General features: G+C 38.7%; 1 protein-coding gene across 8 annotated transcripts in view; it reads left to right on the top strand.

The window, feature by feature from the left end:
* Nucleotides 1-24,594, top strand: part of DNAH6 (dynein axonemal heavy chain 6) — a 380,528-nt gene that overhangs the window by 343,997 nt on the left and 11,937 nt on the right. For 7 of the 8 annotated variants that reach the window (XM_017947677.3, XM_017947678.3, XM_017947676.2 and 4 more), the window contains 6 exons: nt 204-292; nt 1,096-1,242; nt 2,637-2,775; nt 10,525-10,644; nt 11,756-11,877; nt 22,642-22,771. In XM_017947677.3, coding sequence (XP_017803166.2) covers nt 204-292; nt 1,096-1,242; nt 2,637-2,775; nt 10,525-10,644; nt 11,756-11,877; nt 22,642-22,771 — 747 coding nt within the window. The remainder of the gene's footprint in view (nt 1-203; nt 293-1,095; nt 1,243-2,636; nt 2,776-10,524; nt 10,645-11,755; nt 11,878-22,641; nt 22,772-24,594) is intronic. The other variant, XM_017947684.2, reaches the window with a different exon arrangement.

Here is a 24,594-nt window from a genome sequence, read left to right on the forward strand (position 1 = left end):
AACCCTCCTAACATGAAGTTTCTAAACAATGCATCTTACTCCCATTTTAAAACAGTTTACAATATACTTGTAATAGATTAACTAGGTCTTTAAACAAAGCCTATGGCATTTTTTCCTTCTATAGAATAATTGTTTCTTATAGAAAAGTGCTACTACCAACTAAACATTTTCCTTTTTTGTTGTTTTTTCTTTGTTTTAAACAGATAGTGCTATCAAGGACACTTTTCGACTTTTTTTAAGCTCCATGCCTAGTAATACATTTCCTGTTACAGTTCTTCAAAATTCTGTCAAGGTAATGTATGCATATGGTTGGAACAATGTGAAATGGTTGGTTTCAGAATATTCATCTAGTGCCTCCAAGGATATCAGAGCCCGCACAGAAGCATGTGGGGGTCTGTGTGGCCAGGATGGGGAGGTGAAGTCAGTATCTTTTCATCTTTAACAAGCAGGGAAATGATTGCCCAACCCCGTCCTTGCATATTCTAGTCCTATTGGTATTCAGCTCTTCCAGCTCTCACCCTCACAAGAAAATGTTAAGGGTACAGAGTGATGAGAAGAGAACCCCTTCCAGAGTTAAGGGAATGTTTCAGCATTTGAGAAACAGGAAAGCCTACAAGCCATACTAGTATGGCTGTTGGATTTTAATGCTGGAAGTTTATGATCTATGGCAAGCCTCTACATATGAGGAACAAGAGGTGCTTCTTCCCTCCCTGTCCCATGTCATGGGACATCAGAGGACAAACTATGGGACAATTCCGTATGTCAGGATGATGCAAAATTCAATGAGGAAACCTTGAGCATGCTTTCTGGCCTGTATTTAGAAAAAATGGACACTAAGTGGAAGTGTCTGAGGTTCTTGTTGAACATGTGGTTCAACCACTGTAGGTCTGAGAACCCTGCCATTCCATGTTCTCCCTGGACTGTGCCTGAGCAAGATACAAAGCAGGCTCGAACATGCCAGGAATGGTCCCTACCTCCCCATGAACATCAGCTATCTACATCATCTCAATGGCTTTCAGTCTATGTGTGTTATTCAGAAATAACGCAAATCTATAAAATCACTCTCTCTGCCATGTATATTTCATCTAAATCCAGGTGACCAATGAGCCTCCAAAAGGCTTACGTGCAAATATCAGACGAGCATTTACTGAAATGACACCTTCGTTTTTTGAAGAAAATATACTTGGAAAAAAATGGAGGCAAATAATATTTGGCATTTGTTTCTTCCATGCGATTATTCAGGTACACTTATCAACCCTGCTTTTTAATAGCAACAAGGAAGTGTATTGTGAGATAAATAGCAATAATTAAGTGAAAGCTTGTAAATGTCGTTGTGAAATGCTGAAGACTCCATTCTGTGTCTGAAGCCAAGTTGTTTTCATTCAACTCTCAATCTCTATACTCCCCTTGCCTCCGTGTTTCACAGATTCAGCTCTCACCTCTCGTCTGATCTGCCTACAAAATATCATCAGTTGGATGAATGCAGTAGGTTCAATTCAGTTCAACAAGTACAAAATAGATTTCCTCATAGGTGGCATATTTATTATATTAGTTTTCCGGTTTTCAAATGTGTGTGGTCTACAGAAAATAAATAAATAAATAAATAAATAATCAGACTGGGCACAGTGGCTCATCCTTATAATCCCAACATTTTGGGAGGCCAACGTGCGCAGATCACTTGAGCCTGGGAGTTCAAGACCAGTCTGGGCAACACAGCGAAAGCCCATCTCTACAAAAAAAAAAATTTTAAATAGCCAGGCATGGTGGCGCATACCTGTAGTCCCAGCTACTTGGGTGCTGAGGTGAGAAGATTGCTTGAGCCTGGTAGGTCAAGGGTGAATGAGCAATGATCGTGCCACTGCACTCCCGCCTGGGTGACAGAGAAAGACTCTGTCTCAAAAAAAAAAGAAAAGAAAATATGCCAGATATAAGATAAATAGGTTAAAAGGTATTAGAGGAGGTCTGACGGGTTGGGATCAGGGGAGGGGTTCCGGGTGTGAGGCCTTTGTTCCGCTAACAAAAGCACCTGAGATGCGGAGGTAGTTTAAGCTTTAGGAAAATTTTGAGATCAAGAGCAGGGAACTTGGAACCAAACCTCTGGCATAATTATCAGTTTCAAATTTAAGAAATTAAGGTAGGATAGGGAAATAACAAAGGAGGTTGGGGGAGGATTTCACAATGGTATGCCATGAAACAAAAATATGGTTCTATGTGTGGCATAACTGAAAAATCATGGACAGACTCCTTAAAACAGCAGGGAGTAGTTCTTTCCACCAGATGGATGATTACAGGGTCAATATTTTTATGCCAAAAGACTACAGGTAAAATTTTTTTTTCCTACTGTGATGAAAAAATGCTTTATTTTACCCTGAAGGAAAAATGTTCTTTTGACAGGTCTATCAAATTTCTAGTAATAGCAAATTTTCTTTTGGAAATATGGGGAGGAGCCAGTATTGAAGGAAGAGGTGCTTCCTCTGTTTGGTGAAAGCCTAGCTGAAGTTGAGCCACATGATTTTACTGATTTTGCAGTGTGGGGATGCCCAATTTCAATGGAAACTTCTTTTTAGTTTTCAATATATTACACAGAATTTATTTTATCAAATTTTGTTTCAGACCATTTTCATTTTTCATTCTAGGAGAGAAAGAAGTTTGGCCCCCTTGGTTGGAATATCTGCTATGAATTTAATGACAGTGACAGGGAATGTGCTTTACTGAACCTCAACCTCTATTGTAAAGAAGGAAAGATTCCCTGGGATGCACTGATTTATATTACTGGTGAGTACGTCCTTGTGGCCAGGGCTTCCATCTATGTACCACAAAGTTTTTGGTTTACTCCCACCTGGCCCTTACAAAGATGGTGTCCTCCCCCAGTGTTTAATAGTAGTGATGATGATTTTTGATGTTCCTTATGTGAAGACAAGATTGTGAGAAGAACACATCAGGACATCATGAGAATATTCACACATAGAAAATGGGACAGCTGCTTTCTCAAATAATAATAATAGGAAAAACAGTGCTTGCTACATGCCAAGCACCCTTTTAAGCACTTCCCAAGAATTAGCAGATTTAATCCTCATAACAACCTTACAATGTGAGCACCGTTCTACACATAAGAAAACTGAGGCACACCATTTACAAAGTGCTGGGGCTGACATTTGAACCCAGACGGTGTAACCTCCAGAATCCACGATCTTAAATTCAAAAGAACCTAAACATTATTTGACTAGTAGAGACCTGTTAATTCAGATATACCTGTGAAAAAGAAAAAATCTTTCAGGAATTAAATTTTTGGTAAATATTAACTGTGACTACATAGGGATCTTGTTGCCAAAATTAGATCCAATTTGGACCATGTGGGCTCAAGTAGTAAGGGAGAGGATATTTGCACTGGGAAGTGGGAGAAGGAGGAGCTCTGAAAAGGGACAGAAAGGAAATGGATGATTTTCATTGGCAAGTAAGGGAAATGCAAAACAGCAGAAGGGTATCAGGTGATCTACAGCCTAAAAGGCAAAATGAAACCTTAAAACATGTTTGAGATGAAGGCAGCAAGATAACGGTAAAAATAGTTTAGGACCAGTCCCCAGAGTGAACCAATAGGGAAAGCCCTGTAATTTGGGAGGCTACTTTGTACTCCTGCCCCAAGCCATCCCATTGGGGCCAAAATTGTTTAGCAAAGTGATGATGTAGGCAAAATTGTTCTCTGGTATCCTCTGCTTACCCTGAATTTTCCTGTCTCTCATTTTTCTTTTCCTTCTCCCTCTCCTAGAATCCTTGATGTTTCAGGTTACCTCAGTCTCTACTGCTGTGGAAGTAATTGTGGAGGTAAAAAGTAATTTGCCAGACTGATCTATAGATTTAATGCAATCCCTATGTAACAGCAGACTGTTACACCCAGATCCACTGGCATGTTGCAGGAATTGATAAGCTGATTATAAATTCATATGAAATTCATATGAAAATGTGAAGGGCCTCAAATGGCAAGAACAATCATGGAAAGAAGAATAAAGTCAAAAGAGTAACATTTCCCAATTTCAAAACTTACTACAAAGTTACAACAAGTCATTGTGGCACTGGCATAAGAATAGACATAGATTTTGACTTGGCAGTGGTGACCATAGTTCTAACACATTTTTTGTTTCTGGCATGAAGGGAGCAGAGCCTTTATCAGGTCGATTTCTTTTTATGTGGCACCCATCCACTGTTCCCTCCAGCACCTAGTCTTGGTCCAAAGAGTCTCAGAGCTGTCAAAAAGTTGTTCTGAAGAAAACAGGACATCTCAGCAACAAATATCCCAAAGTATTACTGTAAATGAGACTGATTTTATGGGAAAATTAAGAAAGGTGTTCCAGTTCTTACAGATTTGGATCTTTAATCTGTGTTGGAAATTCTGTTTCTGGATCTAGTTTGAGGCACTAAGAAGGGTAAGACATCAATTTGCAATGAGCCCTTGCCAGGGTAACATCAATTCTGCTAAAATTGAAGCAGAACAAACACCAAATTTATGGTGAAACTTGTATGGAAGAATGGTGAAATATTGATACTTTACAAAAAGTTTATAGGGACAATGCCCCAAAGAAATCAGTAGCAGTTTGTAAATGGATAACTAGTTTTAAGAAGGGCCAAGACAGTGTTGAAGATGAAACCCACGGCAGTAGGCCATCCACATCAATTTGCAAAGAAAAAAATTAATCTTGTTCATGCCCTCACTGAAGAGCACCAACAATTAACAGCAGAAACAACAGCCAACACCATAGACATCTCAATAGGTTCATTTTACACAATTTTGACTGAAAATTAAAGTTGAGCAAACTTTCCACTCAATAGGTGCCAAAACTTTTACATCCAGATCAGAGGCAGACAAGAGCAAAGCTTTCAATGGAAATTTAAACAAGTGCAGTCAAGATCCTGAAGCATTTCTCTGAAGAATTATAACAGGAGATGGAACATGGCTTTACCAGTACAATCCTGAAAACAAAGCACAATCAAAGCAATGACTACCAAGGGATGGAAGTGGTCCAGTCAAAGCAAAAGTAGGCTAGTCAAGAATAAAGTTCATGGCAACAGTTTTTTGGAATGCTGAAGGCATTTTGCTTCTCGACTTTCTGGAGGGCCAAAGAATGATAATAACATCTGCTTATTATGAGAGTATTTTTAAAAAGTTAGTCAAAGCTTTAGCAGAAAAAATGCCTAAGAACACTTCACCAGAGAGTCAATCTTCACTTCAACAATGCTATTCAGGCCTGTCATCAAACTGGAGCACTTTTGCAAGAGTTTTTATGGGAAATCATTAGGTATTCACTTTACAAACCTGATTTTGCTCCCTCTGACTTCTGTGTTTCCTAATATTAAAATTTTGTTAAAGGGCACCCATTTTTCTTCTGTTAATATAAAAAAAGACTGCATTGACATAGTTAAACTCCTAGGACTATCAGTTCTTTAGGGATGGACTGAATGGCTGGTATCATTGCTTACAAAAATGTCTTGAATTGATGGACCTCGTGTTGAGAAATAACATTTATATTTTTTAAAAAAGAATGGGCTTATAAATCAGTGGAACAGAATTGAGAATCCAAAAATGACCTTTATATTTATGACTACTGATTTTCAACAACGGTGCCAAGACAATTCAATGGGGGAAGGATAGTCTGTTCAACACATGATGCTGGGGCAATTGGGTGTCCATCCACAAAAGGATAAATTTGAACCCTTATACCATATACAAAAATTAATTCAAAATGGGTGACAGACCTACAATTAACAGAAAAAAGTAAATCTCTCAGAAGAAAGCTTTGGAGAAAATTGTGACTTGGGATTAGTCACTGACTTCCAAGATATGACACAAAAAAGAAAAAATAAATTGGACTTCATCAACATCTAAAACTTTTACTCTTAGGCCAGGTGCTGTGGCTCAAGCCTGTAATTCCAGCACTTTGGGAGGCTGAGGCGGGTGGATCACAAGGTCAGGAGATCGAGACCATCCTGGCTAACACAGTGAAATTCCGTCTCTACTAAAAATACAAAAAATTAGCTGGGCATGGTGGCGGGCGCCTATAGTCCCAGCTACTCGGGAGGCTGAGGCAGGAGAATCGCTTGAATCCGGGAGGCAGAGGATGCAGTGAGCCGAGATTGTGTCACTGCACTCCAGCCTGGGCAACAGAGTAAGACTCCATCTCAAAAAAAAAAAAAAAAAAAATTATTAAAACTTTTACTCTTCAACACATACCATCAAGAAAGTGAAAAGGCAAGATGCAGACTGAGAGAAAATATTTGCAAATCATATATCTGATAAGGGCTTGTATCCAAAGTATATAAAGACCTCTTACAACTCAACAATAATAAGAAAAATAACTCAATATTAAAATGGTTGAAGATTTGATTTGAATTGACATTTCACCTAAGAAAACACACAAATGCCCAGTAAGCACATGAGAAGATGCTCAGTTTGTCATGAGGAAAATGAAAGTTAAATCTCTAATGAAATGCCACTTCACACCTACTAGGATGACCATAATTTTAAAAGACAATAACAAATGCTGGTGAGCATATGAGAAAACTAGAACCCTCATACCTGCTGGTGGCAATGTAAAATTGTTCTGCTGCCTTGAAAAAATGTTTAAACAAAGTTGCCACATGACTCAGCAATTCTACTCTTAGATATGTACTTAGGAAAAATTAAAACATATGTCCTCACGAAAACGTGTACACAAGGCCGGGCTCAGTGGCTCATGCCTGTAATCCCAACACTTTGGGAGGCCCAAGTGGGTGGATCACAAGGTCAGGAGTTCGAGACTAGCCTGGCCAACATGGAGAAACCCCACCTCTACTAAAAACACAAAAATTAGCTGGATTTAGTAGTGCACACCTGTAATCCCAGCTGTTCAGGAGGCTGGAGCAGGAGACTCACTTGAAACCAGAAGGCGGATGTTGCAGTGAGCCGAGATAGGGCCACTACATTCCAGCCTGGGTGAAAGAGTGAAACTCCATCTCAAAAAACAACAACAAAAAAAGAACCCACACAAAAACAAAACTTGTACACAAACGTGCACAACAGCATTGTTCATAATGGCCAAAAATGTCCGATAACTGTTGAATGGCTAAGTAAAATATGGCATATCCATAAACAGAATATTATTCCACCATAAAAGGAATAAAGTACTGATACATACAACAACATAAATAAATCTCAAAAACATTATGCTAAGTGAAAGAAGTCAGACACAAAAGCCCACAAGTACAATTCTATGTATATGAAATTTCCAGACGAGTCAAGTCTATAGAGATGAAAAGTAGTTCAGTGGTTTCATGGGACAGGGAGTAGACATGGGGACTGACTGCAAATGGACACAAGATTTATTTTGGGGGGAAATGGAAATGTTCTAAAGTTAGATTGCAATGATGGGTAGACAACTCTGTAAATTTACCAAAAATTAATGAATTTATATATATATATAATTATATATATAAGAATATATATATATTCAATATATATTCTTTTATATATATGTTTTATGTGAATTTTATGGTTTTTTAAATTATATCTCATTGAAACTGGTTTTTTAAAAAAGATAGGAGTAAAAAGACAATGCTTTATCCAGGTGGCGATACTTGCTAATGGTGAGTTTTTTAGGCATTAGTTTATGGATTAATTCATAAAATATTGATTAGTACTATTATGATAGATTCTGGATGTCTGCCTACCAAAAGCTGATGGAGATAATGAATCATTCATAGTAGCCAAAATATGGAAACAACCCAAATAGCCATCAACATATAAATGGATACAGAAAGTATAGTATATACATACAATGGAAAACTATTTATCCTTAAAAAAAAAAGAAATCCTACCATTTGTGACAACATGGATGGACCTGACTGACATTACGCTAAATGAAATAAGTTAGTCACAGAAGGACAAATATTGCATGATTCCTTTTATATGAGGCCTCTATAATAGTCAAAAGTCTAGAAGTAGACAAGAGGATGGTGACTATCACAGGATAGAGGGAGGAGGAAAATGGGGAGTTGTTGTTCAGTAAGTATAAAATTATGGTTATACAAGATGAGTAAGTTACAGAGATCTGTTGTACAATATAGCACCTACAGTTAATCATAAGGTATTTTGTACTTTAAATTAATTTGTCAAGAGAGTAGATTTCATGTTAAGTATTCTAACCACAATAAAACAGTAGGTGGCATGAAGAAATTGTCAGAGATCATGGATATGTTTACCATACGGATTGTGGAGATAGCAACATAAGTATATACATATGTCAAAACTCATCATGTTGTATACATTAATTGTGTGCCATTTTTTGGATACCAACTAAACCTCAATAAAGGTGCAGGGGTGAGGGGAGGCCAAGAGTGTGTGGGACATGGCACTACTAGAGAAACAGTTATTAGCTCCAGAAGAGGAAGTGTGTATGGAGGGCAGTTGTGTCTTCAAGAACACTAAAAAAAGTAAGCCGGGGGCATATCCTGACAGGCCTATGTGTCTTGCTAATAAATTTTGTTCTAACTTACAAACATTGGTTAGCAATTATGGTCTTTTAGGTTAGGAAGAGGTGCAACAATTCACAAAGCTATAATAAAAGCAAAATGAGGGATTGAACATGGAGACATAGCAATACCAGTGGGGAAACTAGACAGGAGAGAATAAACAGAGAAATATTTAGGAGGCTTTAAATGCTGGAAGGTATTTGAGATTGGAGGAGGACCTTCAGATTTTATAGTGTAGGTGACAGCAATACGCACATCCAGGAGTGGTATTGGGGGTGGATCTGAGCTCAAAGTTGGCAAAGACAAAGTCAAACCTCAGGCCTCTCCAGTTTTTATTGGATCATCCCCAAGTCAGCCCACAGAGATGGGAAAGGAAGAGAAAGGGGAAGCCACTATGTTAGGTTCTGCAGTGGAACCCACAGGAACCATGATGCTAGGGCCAGACCAGGCGGTGGCATGGATGGTGGACCCCACCACACACACACACACGCACGCACACATGTACACACACACACACTGGCGTGCACACACACACAGTCCCTCTTCTAAGAAGACGAAAGCCAGAAGACTCCTTCTTGAAAGTGAGCTGTGAGACGTCTACCCTGAGTCAAAATGACAGAGTTCCTTATTTACTCAGTTTGACCCAAGAAAAAGGATAGAGTCAAATCTGGATGGAGAAGCACAAAATCTGTTGATTTGTAAGGAAAACACTTCTGTGCTTCTTGTCAAAATGCAGATATTTTAGTTAGAAACTTATTTTAGAATAATATATGTTAGGACACCCTTCTTCCCCTGACATCATCATGCAATTGGAGAAACTAGAGCTTTATGTTCCAGCACCAAGGACCCAAGAGGAGTTTCAAGTCAGGCCATATTAGATGGACCCACAACAGAGATTTAACCCAACTTTATGTTCCAAGATTTCCCAGAAGGTCACTAAAGAATACTCCTAGAAAGATACAGAACATCTCCTTTTTACCTCTTGGAATTGCCGACACAGGGATTCAGCAACTTAACCATCAGCCCTGGTACCTACTTCCCCTCCTCTCTCCCTGAGTGTCTTATCCAACAAGACTGACAAGAGTGACTCCAGCAGGAGAGGGAAGACAGGCATCTCTACAGGATGTACAGATAAAGACATTCCTGTCTTGAAAGAAATAAATTACTGAGATTCCAAAGACTGAAATAACTTTCTCTCAACCAACCATGTCAGCTTGAAAGAGAAAGAAAAAACAATTTTTTCTTCCTGACATGATGGAAGAAATAGAGATAAGAATGGATCAACAGTTGAAGGATTCAGAAGTTGACAATGTTGGTATCACAGGTGAAATCCTTCCAGGAACACTACAGTGGTGAATGGTGAATTGTAGCAATCGATCTGGAATTTTAAAGAAATTATATCAGCAATAGATTCCAGTGTGCTTCCTTGCTACACATAGTTTGGGGATGACACATGGAAAGTAGCTTCTCTGTGGAAAGAGAGATGGGATACTAATCAGTTATAATTCCTTATCATTACTGTGAAGTGAGTTGTCCCTTTTGCTTTGAATCTGTCTTTCCTCCTTACCCTGATAGCAATAATTAATAAGGAATATATAGAGGTTGAATGCCTTGCTACAAATACTTGATTCTGCTTTACTCATTGGCTCCGAAAGAAGCACTGTTTGATGGGAAATGTGTATGCTTTAGAATACTGCAATCAATGATAAGACTCAAAATCACTATTTCAAAGCAAAAGAACAAAAACAAAAAAGAAATATGTAGATAGAGCTCAGTGGCTTTAGTTTCTGAAAACTAAAACAGCAAAATAATGATAGTAGAGTACATATAGTATATTTTTTCTACTTTTCAAAAATTGACTTCTATTATCTTTGAGGGGGGTGGTGGAAGGAAATTCTGTTGTGTGCTTTCCATTTTCAGTACCAAATAAATGTGTACATAAATAAACGTTAAAATTTTAAAATTAGATATGCCTATCACTTTTTTAAAAACAGCAATAATTTCAAAATACAAATTTATTTTCAGGTGAAATTACCTATGGTGGTAGAGTCACAGACAGCTGGGATCAAAGATGCCTTCGTACTATCTTGAAAAGATTTTTTTCTCCTGAAACATTAGAAGAAAATTATAAATACTCTGAATCAGGTAAATGACTTTTCAATATTACAGGAAAGGCCTTTCCCAAGAAGTCGTTGACAGCATCTCTCAGTTTCCCATCCAGGGGCTGTCTGTGTTGGGTCTCCACAACCCTCTTATAGCCACACCGTATCCCCATGCTTGGCCACTTTCAGAGCTGGTTTGATAGTAGGATCACAGAGCTACATAATGCTTGGTAACTACTTTGAATTACTTCCATTTTAAAGTTTATTGCACTGTGTCTAAATTTGTTTTCACTCTTATGTTCTAGTGTATTTTGAATGTAATCAAATAAAACACCCAGACATAGTGGCACATGTCCGTGGTCCCAGATACTCAGGCGGCTGAGGTAGGAGAATCACTTGAGCTCAGGAGTTCAAATCCAGCCTGGGCAACATAACAAGACCCAGTCTGTAAATCATAGTAAATATTATTACTACTACTATGTAAAAGTTTTTTAAATAAAGAAATGAAAATGTCTATTACAGCAAGTTGAGTAAAAACCAGATCTGTGAGTTGGAGATAGCTCATTACGAATCAGACAGCAAACAGATTAATTGTCCTGAGTGTTGATCCCCTTGGAAGGAGCAACTTGATTAGTACAAGCTCATAAAAGCTCCTACCATTGAGCATCAGTCAGAGCCGATAAGATTCAACTGTATATCCTGCAATCATATAGATAGTCGAGTAACCCTAGATTTCAATGTAGCTTTTAGTTTGGGGAATTAGAGAAGGCTGTTGTTTATCAAACAAATATGAAAGCAATCTCTAACACAAGCATAAATTTAAGCCCTTAATGAGTTACACCTTTCAGCATAGATTTGGAGCCCTTCATGAGTTACACTTTTCAGCAGCATATCCCTGGATTCTCCGCATCTTTAAATGCTCTGGAGAAGGCATTTGAAAGGTTAGGACAGTAATCAGATTCTCAAGGCCTGAAGAAAAGGTAACAAAACTAGACACAGCAATGAAAGCATGAAAGCTTAGAAAAAACAATCCCCCTTGCTACATGAGCCAGCTGATTGCAGCCACCATCTGCACCACACAAAGAAAAATCAAACTTGGCAGTACAAAGCCAGTCTATTTCAGACATATTTGTCTTCTGTGTTTTTAATAACAGGTATCTATTTTGCACCCATGGCTGACAGCCTACAAGAGTTTAAGGACTACATTGAAAATCTGCCTTTGATCGATGACCCAGAAATTTTTGGAATGCATGAAAATGCCAATCTAGTCTTCCAGGTATGTGGCCTTTCATCTTAAAACACATATTTCTGTTGTGTATAGAAACGCGAAACATCAATAATCACCCCTACTCACTCTGGAAATTATGATCTTCCTAAATAAACAAATAAAATAATTGTTTCACCTTGACTTCAACATTTGGTTCCAATTTAGCCTGTTACCTCTGGGTCCTTCACAGAATCCTAAGACTGTCACGCATTTTCTCTGTCACTGGCCAAGCCCCTCCATCTCCCAGCCTTCTGCCTAGTCCATCCGTAATCTACCTGATCACAATCCAACAATTACATGAGGATTTCAATAATAATATAACCCTCTCCCTTTGCCCTTCTTCTACCAGGCTGGGCACATTTGTGTCATATTACACAAAGGTTTGTGGATCCATACATGATTCAATGATAAAAATACAGTGACAAATGTCCAAAGCAGATAAATTACAACACCGTTTATTAAAAGCATGGTCACAGTGTCAGATCATAACCCAGAGAAAACTGGGTTGTTTTACTCCTCTGTGTAAGACCTTGTGATGCTGCACCATTACCTAAGGGTAGTCCGAGCTCTTCGGCGTGCACTCAAAGCTCTCCCATGACCCCAGGCCTGCGCAGAGTCATCAGGCACCAGAACCAACCCCTGGACTTGGACTGGACCTAAAGAAGGAGTCAGTGAAGGAACCCCAGGGCACCACGTTCCTGCCATGGACTTCTGAGATCCTAGACACAGGAGCTCCTGTGACCCCCACAGACCTTTGGACTGGCAGGCAGAGCAGCCCAAAGAAAAAGCAGAGGCACAGTTTGAACCCACACAGAGCCCAGAAGGCTTTGCTATGCTGTGCAGCTGCAGGATAACGCTACCACAGACATTCATCCCCCAAGGCTTTCTATGTTACACTGAGTGGCTGTAGCTCCTACTATCTGCCAGTCCAGGAAATAGCAGAGCCTGAGCATGCTCATGCCTCAAGACAGGCCCTACCACCATTGCTACAGGCCCAAAGTGATCTATTCCATGCACCCCTTTGCCTGCTGGCCCCTCCCAAGACCACCTCTGAGGCCGCTCCTGTGGGAGAGCGCCCACAGCACAGCCTGCACAGCCCTGCCTGAGTGTTTTATTGGCAGCCTAGGAGTAGTTCACCACCCCCATCACAGCCAGTGCTTGACCCCTAGGGGCCAGGGGAAAAATCCACAGTTCTACTCCCAACTCCCCAGGACTCACTTACACCACCCAGGGATATCAAGTTGATATCTGTGGCCTGAGCTCAAGTAGGGGAACACAAAAAAGAGTATGGCACAGGTTTGTATGCCAGCATGGGAGCTGGTCACTCCTTTTTTTTTTTTTTTTTTTTTTTTTTTTGAAACAGTCTCGCTCTGTCATTCAGGCTAGAGTGCAGTGGTGCGATCTCGGCTGACTGCAACCTCCACCTCCCGGGTATGAGCAATTCTTCCGCCTCAGCCTCCCAAGTAGTCTAAGATTACAGGCGTCCACCACCACACCCAGCTAATTTTGTATTTTTAGTAAAGACGGGGTTTCACCATGTTGACCAGGCTGGTCTCGAGCTCCTGACCTCAGGCGATCCACCTGCCTCGGCCTCTCAAAGTGCTGGGATTACAGGCGTGAGCCACTGCACCCAGCCCACCCCTCCTTTTTCCAAGATGGGCATGGCCTAACAGCCACCACTTCTCCCTTATGGAGTTCCATAGCCCAGAATGCCTGGGCTGGCTCAGGGATCTGGACCAAAATGGCTTGGGATAAGCGAAGCTGGTTGGGCCTGCTACCTGGGCAGAGACTGGAGGGAGACCCACCGGGTCAGGGAGCATGAGGTGGGCAGGCCCCATAACCATTCACTGGGCTGAGAAGCCTAGACAGCAGGTGCCATATTGGTTGCACACTTGGCAGTGCCATTACCCTGTCCAGGGAGCCTCCACCTTTGAACAACTGCATCACCAAACCACCTGCCAACATACTCCACAACTCATTCTAACTTTGGCAAGCACAGGGGATGGGCAGTTACCTAAGGAGTAAAGGGTCTTCTAGAGACAGTCCTTGGTGCAAACCGCCCCTAAGAAAGGAGGGAGCACACTCCACCAAAGCCCTACTTGGGACAAAGGAAATGGAAGTGTGACACCAGCCACTAAAAGAGACACCACCAAGACCTAGGAATGGACTTAAAGAGGGAACATCTCTCATTTTCCACCCTCACCCGCCTTCCCGTTGGAGCCGTTCCTGTTGGGGCCTGGTAAGTGTGTGTACTGCAGTAAGCTGCTTTTCTGTGATTCTCCATTGGACCCACCCCTGCTGAAGGTAACTGAGTTGGAGGAGCATGTTTTTTGCACTTCTCTAGTGCCTCCACCCCCACTGAGGGCTACTGCAGCTAAGAGCCTATGTGCTGACTCTATTGAGCACCATCTACTGGACTACAGCCGGAATTACCATACCAAACAAAAATAACATTGCTACAAGCAGTGCCTGTCAAACACGCTGCGTAAACCTCTACGTAACCAAAGAACCCATATAGAGCTTTGCCGCTCTGAAAGCACCCAGAAACAAAGCCAACTGGTTGTACACAACATACACAACAGTTATATCCTCCAGGAAAAAAAAAAAAAAAGTCAAAAAACTCCATTCAAACAAAAGCAAATTCAAAAAGATAAAGAAGCATCAACTCCTTCAGATAAGAAGAAATCAGCACAAGAACTTCAGCAATACAAAAAGCCAGAGTGCTTTGTTACCTCCAAAGGATCACACTAGTTCCCTAGCAATGGATCCTAGTCAGATTGAAATGTCTGAAATAATAGAAACAGAATTCAGAATATGTGTGGCAAGGAAACTCAATGAGATCCAATAGAAAGTTGAAATCCAATGCAAAGAAGCCAGAGAAATAATCCAAGGTTTAAAAGATGATACAGCTATACTGAGAAAGAACAAAACAGAGCTTCTGAAATTGAATATCTCACTACAGGAGTATCAAAACAAAACTGGAAGCCTTAACAACAGATTAGACCAAGCAGAAGAATGAATTTCAGAACTCAAAGACTGGTCCTTTGAATCAACCCAGTCAGAAAAAAAAAATAAAGAGAATTTTTTAAGATTCTCTTTTCGTTCTGAGAAATATGGGATTATGTAAAATGACTAAATCTACCATTTATTATCATTCCTTGGAGAGAAGAGAAAGTAAGCAACTGGAAAACATATTGGAGTATATAATCCGAGAATATTTCCCCTATCTCACTAGAGAAGTTGGCATGCAGATACAAGAAATCCAGAGAACTCCTGCAAGATACTGTATAAGCTGACCATCCCTAAGACATAGTCATCAGACTTTCCAAGGTCAAACCAAAGAAAAAATATTAAGTCATTAGAGAAAAGGGCCATATTACCTGTAACGGGAATCCTATCAGAATAACAGCAGTCTCTCAGCAGAAAACTTAGAAGCCAGAAGAGATTGGGGGCCCATTTTTAGCATTCTTAAAGAAAATAAGTTCCTGGGCCAGGCATGGTGACTCACGCCTGTAATCCTAACACTTTGAGAGGCAGAGGCAAGTGAATCACCTCAGCTCAGGAGTTCCAGACCAGCCTGGGCAACACGTTGAAACCCCATCTCTACTAAAATACAAAAAGTTAGCCAGGCATGGGGGCATGCACCTGTAATCCCAGCTACTCGGAGGCTGAGACAGGAGAATTGCTTGAACCCAGGAGGCAGAGGTTGCAGTGAGCAGAGATCACACCATTGCACTCCAGCCTGGGTGACAGAGTGAGGCTCTGTCTCAAAAAAAAAAAAGAAAAGAAAAGATATTCCAGCAAAGATTTTCATATCCTGCCAAACTAAGCCTCATAAACAAAACACAAATAAAATACTTCCCTGGCAAGTAATCACTGAGAGAATTTGGCACCAGCAGACCAGTTCTACAAGAGATGCTTAAGGGAATCCTAAACATAGAAATGAAAGAACAATACATGTAACCACAAAATCACACATAAGTACATAGCCTACAGACGGCATAAAACAACTACATAATCAAGACTACAAAGCAACTAGCCAAAAACAGAACAACAGAAACAAAACCTCACATACCAATATTAACCTTGAACATAAATGACGTAAACATTCCACTTAAAAGACATAGAGTAGCAAACTGAATTAAAACATAAGACCCATCCTTCTGCTGTCTTCAAGAGACCCATCTCACATGTAATGACAACTATAGGCTCAAAGTAAAGGGATGCAAAAAGATCTATCATGCAAACAAAATTAAAAAGAGCAGAGAATGCTATTCTTGTATCAGAGAAATCAGACCATAAACTAACAACAGTAAAAAAGGACAAAGAGGGCATGATATAATGATAAATAATTCAATTCAAGAAGATTTAATGATCCTAAATATATATGCTCCCAACATTGGGGCACTCAGATTTATAAAATAATTACTTCTACCTAAGAAAAGACTTTTACAGCCCCACAATAATCAGAGAAACAGCAGAGGTGGGGACTTCAACACTCCACTGACAACATTAGACAGATCATGAAGGAAGAAAACTAACAAAGACATTCTAGACTTAAATTCAATACTTGACTAATTGGACCTAATAGACATCTACAGAATATTCCACCAATAATGAAAGAATATACATTCTTCTCATCTGCCCACAAAACATACTCTAATATTGACCACATGTTTGGTCATAAAGCAAGTCTCAACAAATTTAAAAAATCAAAATCATACCAAGCATCTTCTCAGAATACAGTGGAATATAATTAGACATCAATACCAAAAGGAACTCTCAAAACCACACAAATACATGGATACTAAACAACTTGCTCCTGAATGACTTTTGGGTAAACAAAGAAATTAAGGCAAAAATCAAAAAATTATTTGAAACAAATGAACATAGAGACACAAGATACCAAAAGCTCTGAGATGCAACAGAAACAGTGTTAAGAGGAAAGTGAATAAAGCTAACTGCCTACGTCAAAAAGATATTAATAGAAAGATCTCAAATTAACAACCTAATGTTGCACCCAAAGGAACTAGAAAAACAAGAACAAACTAAACTCGAAGCTTGCGGAAGAAAAGAAATAACTAAAATCAGAGGAGAACTAAATGAAATTGGGACCAAAAAGAAAAAAGCATACAAAGAGTCAACAAAAAAAAAATGTTAGCTCATTGAAAGGATAAAAAAGACTGATAAACTGTTAGCTAGATTAACAAAGACAAAAAAGAAGATACAAATAAGCACAATTAGAAATGACAAAGTGACATAACAACTGCTCCCACAAAAATATAAAAGATCCTCAGAGACTACTATGAATATATTTATGTGATTTATGTGCACAAACTAGAAAATCTAAAGGAAATGGATAAACTCTTGGAAACACACAACCTCCCAAGATTGAACCAGAAAGAAATAGAAACGCTAAACAGACCAATAATGAGTTACAAAATTGAATCAACAATTTTAAAAACCTACCAATCAAAACAAGTTTTGCACCAGACAGATTCACAGACAAATTCTACCAGATGTACAAAGAAGAGCTGGTGACCAATCTTATGGAAATAATTCCAAAAAAATCAAAGAAGAGGGATTCCTCCCTAACTCATTCTATGAAATCGGTATCATCCTAGCATCATAATGTGGCAAAGACACAACAAAAAGAGAAAACTGCAAGCCAATAACCCTGATGAACATAAACTCAAAACTCCTCAGCAAAATACTGGGAAATCTAATCCAATAGCACCCCAAAAGGATAATCCACCACAATCAAGTGGGCTTTATTCTTGGGATGCAACGATGGTTCAACATACAAATCAATAAGTGTAATTCACTGCATAAACAGAATTAAAAACAAAACCATAGGATTATCTCAATCAATGCAGGAAAATCATTCAATAAAATCCAACATCCTTTAATGGTAAAAACCTTCAACAAACTAGGCATCGAAGAAACATACCTCAAAGTAATAAGAGCCATCTATGACAAACCCATAGCCAATATTATACTTCACAGGAAAAAATTGGAGGCATTTCCCCTAAGAACTGGAACAAGACAAGGATGTTCACTCTTACCACTCCCGTTCAACATATTAACCTTCCATAGTACTGGAAGTCCTAGCCAGAGTAATCAGGCAAGAGAAAGAAATAAAATGCATCCAGATAGGAAAAGAGGAAGTCAAATTATCTCTCTTCACTGACAGTATGATTCTATACCTAGAAAATCCCAAAGATTCTGCCAAAAGACTACTAGACCTACTAAACTACTTCAGTAATGTTCCAGGATACAAAATCAATGTACAAAAATCAGCATTTCTATACATCAATAATGTTTAAGCTGAGGACCAAATTAAGAACACAATGCCATTCACAATTGCCACAAGAAAAATAAAATACCTAAGAATACATCTAACCAAGGAGGTAAAACATCTCTACAAGAATTACAAAACACTGTTGAAAGAAATCATGGATGACACACGTAGAAACATTTCATGCTCACAGATTGGAAGAATCTATATTATAAAAATGCCCACACTGCCCAAAGCGATCACACATTTGAATCTATTTCTGTCAAACTACCAACATCATTTTTCACAGAATTAGAAAAGAATATTCTAAAATTCACAGGAAACCAAAAAAGAGCTTGAATAATCAAAGCAATTCTAAGCAAAAAGAACAAAGCCAGAGCCATTATACAAGGCTACAGTAACTAAAACAGCATGGTACTGGTACAAAAAATAGACACATAGACCAATGGAACAGAGTAGAGAACCCAGCAATAAAGTTACATACCTACAACCTTTGATCTTCAACAAAGTTGACAAAAATAAACAATGGGGAAAGAGCACTCTATTCAATAAATGGTACTAAGAAAACTGGCTAACCTTATGTAGAAGAATAAAACTAAACTCCTACCACTCGTCATATACAAAAATTAATGCAAGATGGATTAAAGAATTAAATGTGATACCTCAAACTATTAAAACCCTAGAAGAAAACCTAGGAAATACCAGGATATTAGCCTATGCAAATAATTTATGGCTAAGGCCTCAAAAGCAAATGCAACAAAAACAAAAATTGACAATTGTGACCTAATTGAACTAAAAAGCTTTTGCCCAGCAACAGAAACTATCAATAGGGTAAACAGACAACCTACAAAATGGGAAAGTATATGTGCAAAGCATGCATCTGACAAAAGGACTAATATCCAAAATCTATAAGGAACTTAAAGAAACCAACAAGCAAAAAACAAACAACCCCATTAAAAGGGGGCAAAGCACATAAACAGACACTTCTCAAAAAAAAAAAAAAAAAGAAGAAGAAAGACGACCAGGCGTGGTGGTTCATGCCTGTAATCCCGGCACTTTGGGAGGCTGAGGCAGGCGAATCATCTGAGGTCGGGAGTTCAAGACCAGCCTAAACAACATAGAAAAACCCTGTCTCTACTAAAAATACAAAACTAGCCAGGCATGGTGGCACAAGCCTGTAATCCCAGCTACTCGGGAGGTTGAGGCAGGAGAATCGCTTGAACTTGGGAGGCAGAGGTTGCAGTGAGCCAAGATCATGCCATTGCATTCCAGCCCAGGCAGCAAGAGTGAAACTTTGTCTCAAAAAAAAAAAGAAAGAAAGAAAAGAAAAATACAAGCAGCCAACAAACATGAAAAAAATGCTCAACATCACTAATCAGAGAAATGTGAATCAAAACCACAATGAGATATTATCTCACACCAGCCAGAATGGCAATTATTAAAAAGTCAAAAAATAACATGTTGGTGAAGTTATAGAGAAAACAGAATGCTTATACACTGTTGGTGGGATTGTAAATTAGTTCGGCCCCTGTAAAAAGCAGTTTGGAGATTTCTCAAAAAACTGAAAATAGAAGTAATGTTCAACCCAGCAATCCCATACTGGGTATCAACTCAAAGGAAAATAAACCATTCTACCAAAAAAAACACATGCACTCATATGTTTGCAGTTCTATTCACAATAGCAAAGACATAGGATCAACATAGGTGCCCATCAACAGTGGGCTGGACAAGGAAAATGTGGTACATATACACCATGGAATACTACACAGTCACAAAAAAAAGAATGAAATCATGTTCTTTGCAGCAAATTGATGCAGCTGGAGGCCATTATCCAAAGTGAATTAATGCAGAAACAGAAAACCAAATACTGCATGTTCTCACTTACAAGTGGAAGCTAAACACTGGGTACACATGGACATAAAGATGGGAACAATAGACACTGGGGACTCCAAAAGGGAGGAAAAGGAAGGAAGAAAAGAGTTGAAAAACAACCTGTTAGATACTATGTTCACTATTTGGGTGATGAAGTTCAATAGAAGCCCAAACCTCAGCACCATGCAACACATCCATGTAACAAACCTGCACATGTACCCTCTGAATCTAAAATGCTTTTTAAAAAATTAAGACAAGTGGTAAATCAAAATTTTTTTGAAATAAAAACTGAAAAGTTAGCTTTCCATATTATAGAATTATCTTATAAATTAATAAATAATAAAATGCTAAAATTCAAAGATGTGCAAAAAACATGAATAATTCATAAAGGAGTAATATAGATGGTCAATGAACATATTTTTCAAGATTTAAATTCTTAAAGAAGTACAAAAAATGAGAAACTATTTTCTCTATTAAATTAGAAACATTTGTTTAAGTAATAATATTAATTCTTGCAAAGACATAGAAAGACAGGCTTTATGATACACTATTGTTGGAAATATAAATTGATATGATGTTTTTAGAAATTAATATGGTAATACCCAGTTTTAAAGTATTGCCTCTACTTAATCTATCATTTAAAGAATTTCAAAAATGGTGGATGAAATTCATACAAACATATTCTATTCCCCAAGTGTAATAAGATCGGCTGGGCGTGGTGGCTCACACTTGTAATCCCAGCACTTTGGGAGGCCAAAGCAGGTCAGTCACTTGAGGCTAGGCGTTCAGGACCAGCCTGGCCAACACGGTGAAACCCTGTCTCTACTAAAACTGTAAAAATTAGCCAGGCATGGTGACGGGTGCCTGTAATCCCAGCTACTTGGAGGCTGAGACAGAATCGCTTGAGCCTGGAGGCAGAGGTTGCAGTGAGCCAAGATCACGCCACTGCACTCCAGCCTGAGCAACAGAGTGAGACTCCATCTCAAAAAAAAGGTCTAATAAAATCAAAAAACTAGAAATTTCCAAAAAATATATAAGTAATTCATATTAATTATGGTGCATTTATACCATAATTAGTATCACATTGTCCCTTAAATTATCACTTAGTCACTTAAAGCGTGGTTAATGAGGATTTTTCAGTGATACTAGAAGACTCATAATATTGAAAATGAATTAATATTACATAAATTTATTAGCTCAATTTTGCAAACCATATGCACATATATACGGAAAGTGTCCAAGTTGAAGTAAACTATAGTTTATTTAGTTAAATATTACTTCATTATAAGTAATTATTATACAGAAAGTGTCCAAGTTGAAGTAAACTATAGTTTATTTAGTTAAATATTACTTCATTATAAGTAATTATTATACAGAAAGTGTCCAAGTTGAAGTAAACTATAGTTTATTTAGTTAAATATTACTTCATTATAAGTAATTATATCTGGAAAGTAAGTATCATGAGTATTTTTTCTTTGTATTTTTCTATCTTCAAATTTTTGTGTAATAAGCCATATTTTTCTAATTAAAAAAAAAGTTAATTGAATAAAAGAATGACCTGAAACTGTGTTCTCATGATTTTTCCCTTACTTTCATAATTTCTTTCAACTGATCAACTTAAAAATGTTTAACCATTCTTTATTGTAGTAAAATATATATAACAGAAAATGTACATTTTAATCATTTTTAAGCATACAGTTCAGTGACATTAAGTACATTTATTTATGTATTTATTTTTCTTTTCTTTCCTTTTGAAATAGGGCCTCCCTCTGTTGCCCTGGCTAGAGTGCAGTGGTGAGATCATAGTTCACCGCAGCTTCTAACTCCTGGGCTCCAGCTATTCCCCATTCAGCCTCCCAAGTAACTAGGACCACAGGTGCACACCACCACACCCAGCTAATTTTTTTTTTTTTTTTTTTTTTTGTAGGGACAGAGACTTACCATGTTGCCCATGCTGGTCTCAAACTCTTGGGCTAAAGCAATCCCTTTTGAGCTAAAGCAGTCTTCCTGCCTTGACCACCCAAAGTGTTGGGATTACAGGCATGAGCCACTGGGCCCAGCCCATTAAGTACATTTACACTGTTGCTCAACAAAAAAATTTTTAGTATGACAGTAACAACTATGTACTAGGCATTTCCAATGACCACATTTTACCAACTCTACCTTCAAGAGAGAAAATAAAATTTCTTTAAGCCAGTCACAGAAAGACAAATACTGCATGATTTAACTTTTATGGAGTTATCTAAAATAGTCAAATTCATAGAATTAAAGAGTAGAATGGTAATTGCCAGGGGCTGGGGAGAGGGGGAAATGGGGAATTACTAATCAACAGGCATAAAGTTGCAGTCAAGCAAGATGAATCAGCACTAGAAATCTTTTGTGCAACATTGTACCTGTAGTCAGCAATAATTACTGTCTTCCACACTTAAAATTTGTTAAGAGGGTAGATCTCATGTAATTGTTCTTACCACAATAAAAGAAAGTGAAAATAAATAGTATTGTTTTAGAGAGCTGCCTTTACTTTTGTAAATAATTATATGTGCTGCAAATTTTTTTTTTGAGAATTTGAGTCTTCACTGTTCTGTCTCTTACTGCCATTACAGTACAAAGAGACCAACACTTTAATCAACACCATACTTGAGGTTCAGCCAAGGTCATCTACTGGTGGAGAGGGAAAAAGCAATGACGAAATTGTTCAAGAACTTGTTGCTTCCATCCAGGCCAGAGTTCCAGGTAATAAATAATTCTAGGAATTTGTATGTAATAGGAATTTTAGGAATACACTCAGAGAACTGAGTGATAAACAGATGTCAAAACCTGCTTATTATGTAGACTTTCTTTAACCTAAAGAGCTCTTTTGACATGGAGCTCTTCATTTATAGACTAGAAGCTTACAGCATCTCAGCATCTCAACTGCCAGAAGCATTAGGAGGAAATTGGTTTCCAGCTCAACGTAACTTTAACCAGACTTTTTCCTGAGCTTTCCTTGATTTCATTATTCTACTCTCTCTAGACCTGTGCTGTGCAAGAAAATAGCCCCTAGCCACATATGGCTACCTAAATTTAAATTTAATATAATTTAAAATTCATGTCCTCATTTGCACCAGTCACATTTCGAGTGCAATCATTGGACAGTACAGATAGAGAACACTTCCATCATCGTTAAAAGCTCTACTGGACAGTCCTGCTCTAGAATCCATTTCAATTTTTTCTCCATTTAGAAGACATGGCTAAATTACTTTCACCTTGCTTTCTGATAAGTGAAAGAGTCTTCCTGAATGATCACAAGAGATCTATTTTAACACTTTTCTTAATCAGTAGGAGATTTAGATGTCTTAGTTATTCATGGTTGGAAGAGATGTCATTATAGGAAAAAGAAAATTGGGACAGAAAAAAACAGCAACTGAGTCTTGCCAGTGCCTTTAAGCCCCTGGAATAAAAGGAGCCTTGTGGTTTCAGAAGTCAGTTATCTGCCTCCTAGAAGCAAGCCCTCAAGAGAATGTCTGCTTGGTTAGAGAATTCTGTTGTTGAAGCAAACAGTCAATAAATATAAGATCAATAAATACAAGATGGAGTGCTGGTTGGGAAAAGGATGGAGAGATGATTGGATAGCTGCAGAGACCGTGCACTTGTTTGGTAGAATCCCATTGACACCTAGGAGGTTTTTCTCTCCAGGCTTCATAAAGCTTGTACTTTTACTGTGAAATGCTAAGCAGATCATCTGCTGAGACTGAGGGGACAGGAAAGCAATTGGCTCAGCAAAAGAATTGAGAGTTTGAAATAGCCCTGAGAGGAATGGTGGGAAGAGAAGACCAGGGTCATGTAACCACAGCACTGTGGACCCAAGGGATTAGACTCGTTGGCACTGCTGAGGGATTTTTGTCCAGCAGCCAAATGTGTGTGGTCAAGAAGGAATTTGATATATGTACGTCATAGTCGTTTGTTTACACATACTTTTTGCAAATACGCAAGGAAAAGGCCGTTCCTTCCTCTTTCGTAGCTCATATCATTTTCATCTGAGCCTGCATTTGGTGGATTGTAGGGAGAAAGAAGAGCTACATTTTCCATCCAGTTTGAACCATGAGCCTGTTTAATAATGCAATCAGTCCCTTTAAATAATGCCCAGTAACATGGGATAAACACTAAGTCTCTCTCTCTCTCTCTCTCTCTCTCTCTCTCTCTCTCTGTCTCCTGCCCCCAACCTTTTCTATTCAGTGCAGGTGAGCAGGGAAGTGGGAGATTTAAACACTTATATGGTAGAAGGGGAGACTCAGGGTCCCTGGACTGTCTAGTCTCTGGAATGTTCCTTATCTGCCAGGCAACCGCTTTGTCCTGCTAGCGTTTGCCACTGAACCCTTCAGGGCTCTGCCTCCCAATCAGCCAAAGCCAGGCACACCTTCCTGTGCCCTCCTGCCAACCCCCCTCATTCCACACTGGAAACCCTTCAAACCCCTCATCAAACTTGCAGATACCACTGAGCCATACTGACCTTCCATTTCATCCTCTTCCCTCTCAACCCCTCACCTCCTCCCCACAGTCAACCAGAATGAAAATGA

This window comes from Papio anubis, chromosome 14, assembly GCF_008728515.1.
Source record: "Papio anubis isolate 15944 chromosome 14, Panubis1.0, whole genome shotgun sequence".
Taxonomy (NCBI): domain Eukaryota; kingdom Metazoa; phylum Chordata; class Mammalia; order Primates; family Cercopithecidae; genus Papio; species Papio anubis.